The following is a 13444-nucleotide window of genomic DNA, read 5'->3' as shown; positions in this document are numbered from 1 at the left end:
TAAAGTGAGGTTGGAAAACGATCATGTAGAGTTCAATTATGACAGTTTTTGATATGTAAATGTCCCATAAATGTTATGCATTGCTGAAAAAACAGGACAAACATTTCATGCTGCTCTATGCAGGTTAATGTTGGTTTTGTACTGTTCTGGTTCTGGTTTAGCTGGTCACCCTGGTATGATCATGCTGGTTGGCCAGTATACCAGAACCAGACTAGCTTAGACCAGAATGACGTGCTTGCTGGTGTGTGCTGGGCTAAGCTGTGCTGGTTTATGTTGGTCTAGTGTTGGTCTGGCTCTGGTTTAGCTGGTTTTGGTTGTAAATTTCATGATGAACGGACCTAGAATTACTTGTAAAAGTCTGGCTCCATTGAGTTACATTAAAAGTAGAGTATGTTTTTTCCTTCCCCTGTAATGTTACCATTATGGAGATACAAGGTTTAGATCTGACAGCAGCAATACGCTGACTCTGCTGGTGACCAGTCATGCTGGTCTATGCTTGTTTTTTTATCAGGGAAGAAGATAAAGTGTAGGTTGCTGGCCCTTTAAAGCCATGTTTTTTTTTGTCGGAAACTAAAAACTTGCTTGTTTTGACTATAAAATTTAAGCAATGAAAGGGAGGTTTCTGATGCAGCACTGTATGAGGGCTCACTGTCTGATAAAGTGAGATATGACTTAAATATTTTGTTTTTTTCCTAACTGTACTGTTTTTTGGCTTTTTTAAAAATTTAGTTATTGCAAATAACCATATATACAGGAACAGAAATAAACACACACAATCTGTGTGAGCTGCTTATCCTCCTGGAGCCCATCCCAGCAGACTTTCAGCAGGGGGGCACCCACACAGACATGGGGAAAACATGCAAACTCCACCCAGAAAGGACCCTGATCACACCATGGAATCAAACCCAGGCCCTCCTTGCTGTGTGACGACAGCACTCCCCACTGCACCACCCCAGTCATAACAACGCATCATGTTTCCGACATGCTAACTTTCCAGCAAATGAAAAACTGGTTCAAAAAGGTAAAATATGTATATATGTATATATTTATATGTGTGTGTGTATATATATATATATATATATATATATTTACATCTATGTATGTACATATATAAACAGACATAATTACATCTATTTTTTGCCAAGCTATCTGCATGAATATATGACCTCATTTTTGAATTGTGATTTATAGTCATATGCCAAAGGTTTAACACCCCCAGTCATATTGCACATTTTTAATTCAGAAGTTATGGCACACTTCATATTTGAGAAAAAAAGAGTTCTATATAGAACATGCTTAAATGGTTCTCTGCATGGTGAAATGGTTCTTCTGATTGATGGAGAATGTGCTGGAGACAGTTCTATATAGAACCTCTTTGAACATGCTACTATGTATATTCTGCTATTGTTCATAATCAAAAGAAGAACGCTTTTTGGTGCCATATGGAGCCATTTTCAAAAACCATATACAACACATTGTCCATCAATCTGAAGAACCATTCACCACAGTAAAAGATGGGAAACATACCAGCTCAACATTCACATATTCAGAAGAAGAAGAAATAAAATACCGTCGGGATTCAGACTGGACTGAAAAGCTTTAACACAGCAGTGGATCTGCTGCTGGCACAAATTCACTCATGCAGATGTTTGACTACACAGATCCGTGCATACAGAGGTTATGTACATAAACCGAACCTGTGATCATGATTAGGTTTGTTATAAAGCGCTTGTTAAAACTGTGCTGTTGTGTGAAAACTCTGCCATGGCTGCAGAACGCTGGGGCCATTGGGAGCGCCGGTGTGTGACGTGGCACCATTTCATTGGCTGCTGTGGCCAGGTAAACCCCGCCCTTTCCACCGCTGTTCCTCCAGGAGCCCCCAGACCTGCAGCATCTCCGAGCAGCACAAAGCACAAAGAGAGCGAAGAATGCCGGACGTTTCTGACCAGAAACCTCGAGCACGGCGGACACTGTGTGAAGATTCTCCACAACACTGGGAGGATAAAGGCGAACGAACGATCAGCGTTTAGGTCTTTTCTGTTTCTGACCTTCTCCAGGTAAGAAGAGCGTGTTCGTTCTGTGTTTGTGGTCAGAAAGCTGGAAGTGCTGGGAGTGAAGTTAGTTGGGAACTTGGTGAGGATTCTTCTTCTGTCCTGCCTGTCTGACCTCACTGACCACACACAGCTCACTGCATCAGCTCAGAGTGAGACATATACACTAGTGCTTACAGCAACCTGCCACACTTACAGTGTTTGTAGTGTTATATACTGTAATAACTTCAACACTAAAATATGTTTTTAGATGTTTTATTCAGTGTTTCAGGAATTCTGGGAACAGGAAGGGATTAAATGAAAAATAATCGACTGTAATAATTTATGTACATATATTTGCATACATATTACATATTTTTTGATAAGCTATCTGCTACATCCATTTTTGAACAGTGGTTAATTTGTATATATACAGTATGCAAAGGTTTTAATACCCCCAGTCATATTGGCACATTCATTCAGAATACATAAATTCAATATCTGTATTGTCTAGGTTAGTTTTTTCTAAAGTCAGAATTCAGAATACAGCTACTTTTTGGAAGAATGCTTTTAGAATACCTACTTCTACATTTAGAAAATATATACCTTTAAATATATACCTATATAGCTATATACCTATATAGTCTTTAAAAAAACACCAACAGTGCTTGTTTATACACATTTAAAAATCAGCACACAGCGTGTAAACACAGACTCCAAAGAAGAACTCAACATAGAGCTTCTTTACAAACACTGAAGTTCCTGCTAAAGCCTGAGTGGACTGATAAACCAAACTGATGAGGCAGTTACTAATCCGAGCATGATGGAACTGAACCGTCTGCTCAGTAGTGAACATGTTCACCAGTGATGAGCTTAGTATTGCTGCTGTACTGGACTCATGTTTTGTGGCAAGTTGTCTTTTTAGCTAAAATCACAACTACACACTTTATAGTCAAAATTGTGAGACTCTGTTTTTGGGACAATGGTAAATTTTTTGCTTCATAGAGCCAAAATAATGTTGAGAATTCTGTGACTTAATTTGAATAAGTGAATTTTTAATGAATCATATTGACAGAAGAATTACACGAAAAAACTGCCAACCAGTAAAAGAGAGGAACAGCGTGAATAAAATAAGAATTACAACAGCAGGGTTTTTCCCATCTGCCTTATTGAGATGTATTCTAAACATAGTTTAAATACATTACTTTTTATGTATTGTATTGGAATACATCACTGAATACATTTAGTATAAGTGTTCTGCCCAACTCTGGTTATATATAAGTTAGATTTAATGTCTCAATGTTTCTGGATGATTTCTATACTATATTTCATTGCTTTCAGGACAAAACCTCATATCTCTATTTTTATTGTTTTTCATTTATAGCCATAATTTGAAAAAGGCGGTTGCCCTTTGTTTTGTCTCAAAATTTCATGATGAACAGACCAGCAGAAATGGTTCAAAATTACCTGGAAAAAAATATGCCTCCATTTACTTCCATTAAAAGTTAAGAACGTTTTCTTCGTCCTGTGAAGCTCCTATTTGGAGATGCGAGGTTTTGTTCTGACAGCAGAGTTTTACAGATATAGTCATTGACACAGCTGTTCTATAGATATCTATTTTAAATCTGGGTTAATGGCTTTGCCCACAGAGATGGTGCCTTCTGGGATGCAGGTGTTCTTTGCATTGGTTGCCACAGGTGAGTCAGCTTTACCTCATCAGCTATTCAGCACAGTGTTTACTGAGGGGCTCTGCAGTCTGCTTCGTCATTGTGTGATGTGTATTAGAAGAGGATTATTTTCATGTCAGTGGTCATCTTCGTGGTCTAGTCAGTGAAATCCCAAAGAAATTAAATCTCACTGTTAGGCCTGTACTGTAGGTGGAAATGACTGTGAAGTGCTTTAGATCAGGACTATATAGAACCATTTTGAAAAGGGTTCTATATAGAGCACCCGAAAGGGTTCTCCTATTGTTACGCTGTTGTGTAAAAATTACTTTTATCTCTCCCTTCCCCCCTCTCTCTCTCTCTCTCTCTCTCTCTCTCTCTCTCTCTCTCTCTATATATATATATATATATATATATATATATATATAGATAGATATATAGATATATAGATTATACTTCCTTAACAAGCAGCTCGTTGCTGCGTCAGAGTAGCGAGCTCACCCACTCGCTGCACAGCCGGCAGTTCGTTCTCCAGCTCCTTACACTAAATTCCCAAACTGTCATCACCACTGAGCAGCTTTTTGTTTTTTATTGTGTCAGTTTTATGGCTCAGTCCGATTTGGTCAGACTCTGAAGATCAGACTACACGTTTGGCGAATGGTATTGGGTTCATTTCTGGCTGATTCCAGGCTGTTTAGCTGTTCTTTTGTTACAGCTGCCGACTGAAAAGCTGCTCAGTGGTGATGACAGTTTGGGAATTTAGTGTAGCCTCATCTTCAGAGTCTGACCGAATCGGCTGTCGGTCAAATGTGATCTTAAAAGTGTCCATTTTCTGTTTGTGCTCAAAGTAAGAAGTAAAAACGTTCAAATGGCTTGAGCGTCTCCTACAGCTGTCAAAGTCGTTGCTTAGTAACGCCGTTTTAGCGGAGTGATACAGTGTTTGTGAAAAAACCGTGATGTTATGGTGAAATAACAGCAGCTAGAACACTTCTCAACCAATCAGCTCGCGTGGCCGGAACTAACTGTTGTATTAATAATAATTAACTTATCATGACAAAGCACTACTTAATGCATAAACCTTCACTTATCAGTAGCTTTTGCTCACCAAATTCCTGATCAGAATAACATTTTGGAATTCTGTCAGTGTTGAAATATGGGATGAGTTAGTGGACAAATAATAATATTAAGAAGAAGATAAATTAGACAACAATAGTGTTGCGCTGGTTTTACAACAGCTTGGAACTCAGCTCAGATGTTGGGACAGGAAGTGTCCGTTATAGAAAATTGGGTTTTTCCATGAGGCCCTCATGCTTTCTGGTTTCACTGTAAACCAAAACAAACTCTGCTGCAGGATGCCTCTGGTTCTCACGCTCACTCTCTCTAACACGCAGGTGTGGGCCTCATACAGACATGTGAAGCCCAAGGTAACTACACGACACCTTTACTTGCCTCCTTTATGTGTTTCTTCCTCTTTCATATCTGTGTCCATGTGTCCACTGCTGACCTCTTTGCTCTAGTTTGCGGAAGGCCTCCTCTGGGGAACCGCATTGTAGGAGGCAGCGAGGCTCGAGATGGATCGTGGCCATGGCAGGTGGACATTCAGCTGGGACCGAGCGGTCATGTGTGTGGAGGATCTCTCATCTCCAGAGACTGGGTCCTTTCCGCCGCTCACTGTTTTCCTAAGTAAGCTGTGGAGCTGCTGCTCAGATGACACAATAAACAGTGAATTTACTCAACATGCCTCATAAAATCACTGTAACGCACGGCGTCAAGCGTCTTGTTGCTTTATATGGCAGCGACAGCACCTGTTTCTCCCTAATTCAGTTTATTGTTAATAATGATCACAGCAGACGGTTCTTCTGCTGGGCAGAGTGGCTTGTTAAAGGGGCACGCCAGCCTAAAACGAGAGTTTAATACCTTACAGTATTAAGGCATGGGAACAAGATAATTTAATGCGTGACCATGACTTAGTAAGGCATGGGAACGAGATTCTAATCCGTGGCCTTAAATTAGTAAGGCATGGGAATTTCGATAATTAAGTTGTGGCCACAACTTAGTAAGGTGTGGGAACGAGATCCTAATGCGTGACCATTACTTAGTAAGGTGTGAGAATGAGATAATTAGGTTGTGGCCACAACTTAGTAAGGTGTGGGAACGAGATCCTACTGCGTGACCATTACTTAGTAAGGTGTGGGAATGAGATAATTAGGTTGTGGCCACGACTTAGTAAGGTGTGGGAACGAGATCCTAATGCGTGACCATTACTTAGTAAGGTGTGGGAATGAGATAATTAGGTTGTGGCCATGACTTAGTAAGGCGTGGGAACGAGACCCTAATGCATGGCCATGACTTAGTAAGGAGTGGAAACAAGATCCTAATGCATAGTCATGACTTAGTATGGCGTGGGAACGAGATAATTAAGTTGTGGCCATAACTTAGTAAGTCGTGGAAACGAGATCCTAATGTGTGGCCACAACTTAGCTAGGAGTGGGAATGAGATCCTAATGCGTGGCCATGACTTGGTAAGGAGTGGGAGCGAGATCCTAATGCATGGTCATGGCTTAGTAAGACATAGGAACAAGAGAATTATGTTGTGGCCATGACTTAGTAAGGCGTGGGAACGAGATCCTAATGTCTGGCCACGACTTAGCAAGGAGCAGGAACGAGATCCTAATGTGTGGCCACAACTTAGTAAGGTGTGGGAATGAGACAGCGAAGCCTTGACCACAGCTTTATAAGGCATGATCTCATTCCCATGCTTGTGTTGTGGCCACAACTTAATCATCTCGTTCCCACGCTTTACTAAGTCGTGGCCACACATTATTTAGATTCATACAGGATGTCACCAGCAAGGCTCCGTAAATAAAGGTATTTTCATCAAAACACTAATTTTACTTTGGGTGTTCAAACTGCACAGCAGCAAGGTGGAGCTACAAGAGAAGGGTTTCTAATAAAGTGGCCAGTATAGTCATATATAGGATATATAACGTGCTGAAAATGTGACCTGTGTTCGTTTTCAGTTTGTATTTAATAGTTTGATTTGAGCTAAATAAGCTAACTGAGCTAACAGAGACTGGCCTGCCAGTACCTCACTGTCTGTTCTCTCCTCAGGCCTTCAGATGTCTCCTCATATCATCTCTACATGGGTCGCTATCAGCTCAACGGCGATAACCAGTTTGAGATGTCCAGCAGGGTGAGCAGAGTCGTAGTGCCGGATGGTTACTCCATGCCACAGGAGGGCAGAGACGTAGCTCTGGTCCAGCTGAGCACACCGGTCTCCTGGACAGACAGAATCCAGCCCGTGTGTCTGCCGGACTCTGACCTGCAGTTCTACAGCGGAACTCTGTGCTACGTCACTGGCTGGGGGGACGTCCAGGAGGGAGGTGAGCACAAGGGATAAACTATGTTCCAGGTGCACATTTTAATCTGATACACGGAAATACTGGTACTTATACAGTCGTATGCAAAAGTTTGGCTGCCCTGGTCATATTACATGTTGTTGGTTTTTAAGTTCTAAGTTAACACGTCCTCTACAGAGAACACACTTCTGCACAATTTAACACACAATCAGGCTTTGTCAGAACAAAACCTTGCATTTTCATTTTTGTGCATGACCTGAAAACAGCAGTGGGCGTTTATATTGTGTGAATTTCATTGACCAATAGAAATAGTCCAAAATAATTTAGAATAACTTTACAGGACAAGGAAAAACGTTCTTAACTTTTAATGTTTTTTAAATAAAACATATCTCCATTTTTGCCGTTTTTCAGTTTTTTAATATTTTGAAAATGCCTGTTGCCCTTTACATTGTGTGTAAATTTCATGGTAAATAGACCAAAAGAAACGACCCAAAGTCACTTGGAAAAAATTCTGCTTCCATTGACTTACATTGAAAGTATAGTAGGTTTTTTCCTTCTCCTGTAAAGTTACCATTTTGGAGATACGAGGTTTTCGCCCAACAACATAAACAGAGAGATATATTTACACCGATCGGGCATAACATTATGACCACCTCCTTGTTTCTACACTCACTGTCCATTTTATCAGCTCCACTTACTATATAGGTGCACTTTGTAGTTCTACAGTTACAGACTGTACTCCATCTGTTTCTCTGCATACTTTGTTAGCCCCCTTTTACCCTGTTCTTCAGTGGTCAGGACCCCCATGGACCCTCACAGAGCAGGTACTATTTGGGTGGTGGATCATTCTCAGCACTGCAGTAACACTGACGTGGTGGTGGTGTGTTAGTGTGTGTTGTGCTGGTCTGAGTGGATCAGACACAGCAGTACTGCTGGAGTTTTTAAACACTGTGTCCACTCACTGTCCACTCTATTAGACACTCCTACCTTGTCAGTCCACCTTGTAGATGTAAAGTCAGAGACGACAGCTCATCTGCTGCACAGTTTGTGTTGGTCATTCTCTAGTCCTTCATCAGTGGTCACAGGGCGCTGCCCACAGGATGCTGTTGGCTGGATATTTTTGGTTGGTGGACTATTCTCAGTCCAGCAGTGACACTGAGGTGTAAGTGGAGCTGATAAAATGGACAATGAGCGTAGAAACAAGGAGTTGGTCATAATGTTGTGTCTGATCGGTGTATATACATACATACATACATACATCATCTAAACCGCTTATCCTTCTGGGTCGCGGTGGGGTGCTGGAGCCTATCCCAGCTGTCATTGGGCGGAAGGCAGGATACACCCTGGACAGGTCGCCAGTCCATCGCAGGGCAGACAGACATACATATACAATCACACACACATTCACACCTAGGGGCAATTTAGCGTGTCCAGTCAGCCTGACTGCATGTTTTTGGACTGTGGGAGGAAACCGGAGTACCCGGAGGAAACCCACGCAGACACGGGGAGAACATGCAAACTCCACACAGAAATGACCCTGGTCGACCGGCTGGGAATCGAACCCAGGCCCTTCTTGCTGTGAGGCGACAGCGCTACCCACTGCGCCACCGTGCCGCCCTTATATACATACATAAATATATTTATAAATATATTCGTATTCAGAACTTTATATGCTGCCGCCGTTGTAAAACTAAACCTCTTATCTCTGAAATGGCCATTTTCTAGGAAAGGGATCATTTCTGTTGATCCATCTGGTCACATAATGTAAAGATAATCTGTTGTTTTGATGGTTTAATAAAATAAAAATGAATAAAAAAGTTAAATGGAAATAAAGGGGGAAGAGAGCAGAAGGAAAACAAGTTTCTATGTTATGCTCATATCTTGTTGCCCCCTTTTCAGCACTAAATACACTTTACATTTCAAAACAAACATCAAAGTCATTACTATATGCAGACACTTGCTATCTGTGATTTAATGTGAGGCTTGTTCTTCAGAAGAAAGCTTCACTATTGGACATGTCAATACTTCACAGCTGACTGAGCAAATGCGGCAGAATTCACTGCAGTTAAAGAGCCTGAGGGCAGTGGCTGACCATCAGCAGGAACTCTGCTGTTTACTGAAGTGGGTAAAAACAATGGGGTCATTTTGCCTGAGCTGATGACTCGTGTTAGCAAGGACAAAGAGGTTAGCCGGGAGGCAGGACTGAGTGGAGATCGTGGCTGGTAAGTTGAGAACATAAATAGAGTGTAAGCAGAGGGGTGCAGGCCACTGTGCTGTCCAGGTGTTTACACTGTCCACAGTGTAACAGCAAACTGCAAAGTACACAAGGTACTCACATTATACAAATGAGAGGTTTTGTTTAAAAATCTATTTCTTTCATCCCAGAACTAAATAATTTTAATATGTCCATTAACATCTCCTGTTATCATAAATACAGAAAGGAGAGCTTAATTCCCAACAAATTTTACAGTCACTGGTGTTGTATGAATGTGGTGTAACAACAGTGACGGTGACTCCAGTGACACTCTGGTCAAAGCTCAGGATTTTGTAAATTGGCTGACTCATTGATGGTTGGGTGACCTTGTGTATTTAAAATCAGTAATAAAAATGATATACTGCATTATTTTAACAAAACTTTAAATACCCAGCCATTAAAGCATGTAACCCCAGTGACACATAGCAGTTATGAGCTGCGTGATAAACAAAATTATTAATAAATGAATGAAATATAGTGAGTGAGTGTGGAGATGGAGATGCTTCCTCTCTGATGAGCTGAAAATACTGTTAAAATGTAAAATAAGAGTCCTGGTGACAAATCTCTGTGATAAATGATTTTTTAATAAAATACATATTTTCTAAATGTAGTATAAAGTTAATGATAAAAAAAGTAAAAATGAATCTGTTTTATACAAATTTCTAAATTAAAAATATTGTTTTATATTAAAAATGGTTCCTCAGATGTGGAAAATGCAGAGCGACTATGAAACAGGATAAAAAAGAAAAATCAGAGAATCATAAGGGAAAAGTGTTATTTAATCTTAGCTCAACTGTGTAAATGTACATACTGACTTTTGGAGCTGTGTCTAATATCTTAAGCATCTTTTTAAGCCCTGCAACCTTTGTTGATGGTTTCCTACTGCAAATGGAGAATGACCCAGAAACTTATACTCCACCAATTAACATCCTGCAAACTGAACACCCTGAATCATCACACGTGTACTGAGATGTTCAGTAATGTCTCATAGACCTCAATATGTGTTTTTTGACAATGTATGACGCACCGTTATCTATAAAAACACCATCACTTTAATTTGTATCCTAGAATCCAAGCCTAGGTGTTGGTACTGTGTTAGTTCTCTAAGCACTGCTACGCTCTTCTCTCCTCCACAGTCCCCCTCTCTGGTATCGGGACACTGCGAGAAGTTGAAGTACCCATTATTGACCAAGCGTCCTGCAACAACATGTACAGTCTCCAGTCGTCCAACTCGGACAGAGTGGATATCCTCTCGGATATGATCTGTGCCGGATACAAAGAGGGAGGCAAAGACTCGTGCCAGGTATAAGCTTGTCCACTCAGATACGCTCACACTTTCTCAGGAACATCTAAATATCTCCGCACCAGCGTGACCAGTTCCTTCCAATGGTGCATTTTATGAGCAGCCGGTGCCGTAATGGTTCTAATATGCTCGTCCTGTAGAGGTTTCTCAGGTTTCCCATAATCAGTAGAACGCTTAGCTGTAAATAGGAAATAAAGAAATATCAGATGTGTCCAGAACAATGGGCAGAGCTGTAGAAGACTCTATACTGAGTGGGAAAGTGGTAGAACATCAAGAATTCAACATTAAATTCAGACTTCAGCGTCAGATCTACTGAGGCCCATTCCTGGAGAAAAAAAGGTTTTTCTCCTTCTCTGTTTCTGGCAGCAGTCTGTCAAACTTTGACTTAGAATCTCAAAATAATCACTTATTTCCTCAAAGTATTAACTTTATTTCTGAAGATAATGACTTATTTCCTCAAAATATTGAATTAGTATATCATGATAATGACTGCTTATATGAAATTATGACTTTATTTCTCAAAATAATGATTTATTTACTCAAAATTTTGACATACTATGTCAACACAGGAGTTATTGAAGAATGTATTTTGATAACTATTTTGGGATCAATAAATCACTGCTTAGTTACTCACTTGACATTGTAAGTCAATATTTTGAGAAAAATTCAGAAATAGTTTTTAAAAAATAAGTATTTTGAGATACTATTTTGATATTTTGTGAAAATAGTTCATTGAGATACAAAGTTAATGTTTTATGAAAATAATTCCTAATTCGACATGCTAAGTCTATATTCTGAGAAAAAAGATAAGAAGTCAAAATACTGGCATATTACAGAACACAGGAAGACTTTTTCCCCCTACCTGGCGAGAACGGGATTCCATAGAGATTAAATCTCAGTTTGTATAACTTGACAAAAATGTAAATTATATTATATTATACCGTGTATTATTTATCATTTAAAACTTCTTTCTCACAGAATTTTTGAAATATTGAATAAAACGCAAAAATACTTTTGGTATACTTTTTGTAATATTTGAGTCTAAAGCCAATCATTGTATATTAAAGTGAATTTTAAAAAATAACATTGAATACAGTTCTTAACTTCTGAATAGTAGAGTAGATACATGTCATACCTCTTTACATAACATATGAATTTTTGATACAATGATACGAATATGGGTAAATACTATGTTCTTTTAATGCCTAACAACATTAACATAAACATTGTCTTAGTACATGCCTACGTTGTATTTTGTGATAATTTAGTGATTTGAGCTTGGCACTCTACATATAAACACATTTATTAGAAGAAACAAAACATGAAATTCAGAGCACGTACACACGTGTGTTTGGGATGACTGAGATCGTGATAAACAGAAATTGCAAACCAACTTCTAAGACTGAACTTTGAAGGTGTGGGAAAATATCCCTGCAGATTTCTTAGAACAACTGAAAGCAAGTCGCCTGAGAAGAATGGGAATTATATAGTAAAGGTGTATTGTATACAAACTAAACACTGCAAATATTTCTGTTATATTAAGTTGTTGAGGCTTTTTCTGTTAAAAAAGCCTTAACTTTCTGTTAAAGGTTTTCTGCATTTCTCTTGACTCAGAAAAAGCACTTGAATATATTTTTTTAATATAATATTTGAATATAATATTTCACTGGAAATTAGATAAATGAAAGGTGGTTTCTGACTTCTGCACAGTCATGTATATTGTTATATATAATTCCTCATATGGGATACTGAATCATCAGTTTTTCTTGTACATACTCTATATACACATTCTTTTCTTATATATAGTTATATAACGTGTAAACTCATTTTCTTTCAGGGCGACTCTGGAGGACCCCTTGTTTGTCCCGTAGGTAATGGGACATGGATTCAGGCCGGCATTGTGAGTTTTGGATTGGGATGCGCCCAACAAAACAGACCCGGAGTTTATGCCAAAGTGTCGAGTTTCGCTGGCCTGATCCGCTCCACGGTGCCGGACGCCCAGCTGATGGGTCAGGCCCATGTCTGCGGGGCTGAAGGCCTTCTGGTGCTTAGTCTCAGTCTAGGATTAGTGCTCTTGGGGACACAGTGAACCTAAGTGGACATACACACGGGCATAGTTTTGGTGTCAGTACACAATATGGAGGTCCTTGTCACCCCCAACACATACAGAAACCTGCAAGCTCTTATAAATAGGAGCTAAAGTTGTGTATGATATCAGTCAATCAATCAGTCAGTCAATCAATCAATCAATAATGGCAGCTAGCATTATCTATGTCTTTGTCTCTTCTTCACCATGACTGTTTCAGTTTAGCCCGTATATATCAAACCTCAAAACCAACCAACCAAAAAAAAAAAAACACCTTTGTGATCCCCTATTGGATTTCTAATAGTGTAGAAGTGTTAGGGCTCCCAATGGAGGTTTTTCAGAGGCACACTCCAAACGGGGTGTTATGAGGTTATGGGGTGTTAAAAAACGAAAAACGGCCAGATGGAGCACAAACGACCAAAGAAACACACAAATGTGAATATTTCTCCATTAAAAATTAGATAACCACTGTATTATCTTAGTTTACTATCGTTTTAATGTATTATGGTCCTTTTCTTCATAACAAGCCTAAAAAATCGCTAATTGTGTACTAATATCTCGGTGGCTAGCTAGCTAACTTTCCCGTTCCACCTTAAATAGTCCAGTGGTACTGATGCCTGTAGCGCCAGAATGTAACTGCCGCTCCATTTAAGGTGGAGGAGGAAAATTCGAATGAGAAGCTGGCGAATATCTGACTTCTGCTTCATATCACTGAAGAATTAGGGGTGGGTGATAATAAATAATTACC

General features: G+C 39.7%; 1 protein-coding gene across 2 annotated transcripts; it reads left to right on the top strand.

The window, feature by feature from the left end:
• The first annotated feature begins 1911 nt into the window (after positions 1-1911).
• Positions 1912-12855, top strand: si:dkey-16l2.17 (serine protease 33). Of its 2 annotated transcripts, XM_036560777.1 has the most exons (7): positions 1912-2057; positions 3680-3727; positions 5086-5118; positions 5212-5377; positions 6806-7077; positions 10444-10610; positions 12448-12855. In XM_036560777.1, exons 2-7 carry the CDS (start codon positions 3682-3684, stop codon positions 12697-12699), a joined length of 936 nt encoding a protein of 311 aa, XP_036416670.1. In that variant the 5' UTR covers positions 1912-2057; positions 3680-3681; the 3' UTR covers positions 12700-12855. The 2 variants fall into 2 exon arrangements, with proteins under 2 accessions (XP_036416670.1, XP_036416669.1); XM_036560776.1 differs by having other exon boundaries at positions 5086-5377.
• The last annotated feature ends 589 nt before the right edge of the window (positions 12856-13444 follow it).

Source organism: Colossoma macropomum, unplaced genomic scaffold (genome assembly GCF_904425465.1).
Source record: "Colossoma macropomum unplaced genomic scaffold, Colossoma_macropomum, whole genome shotgun sequence".
Taxonomy (NCBI): Eukaryota; Metazoa; Chordata; class Actinopteri; order Characiformes; family Serrasalmidae; genus Colossoma; species Colossoma macropomum.
Note: the sequence above shows the minus strand (reverse complement) of the source record. Positions and strands in the feature narration are given on the sequence as shown.

Bases quoted from the DNA above. Each gene is read 5' to 3' on its own strand.
- si:dkey-16l2.17 (XM_036560776.1), top strand. From the start codon at position 3,682: ATGGTGCCTTCTGGGATGCAGGTGTTCTTTGCATTGGTTGCCACAG. The intron at 3,728-5,085 runs GTGAGTCAGCTT...TCTAACACGCAG, and splicing joins CTTTGCATTGGTTGCCACAG to GTGTGGGCCTCATACAGACA. The intron at 10,611-12,447 runs GTATAAGCTTGT...ATTTTCTTTCAG, and splicing joins GAGGCAAAGACTCGTGCCAG to GGCGACTCTGGAGGACCCCT.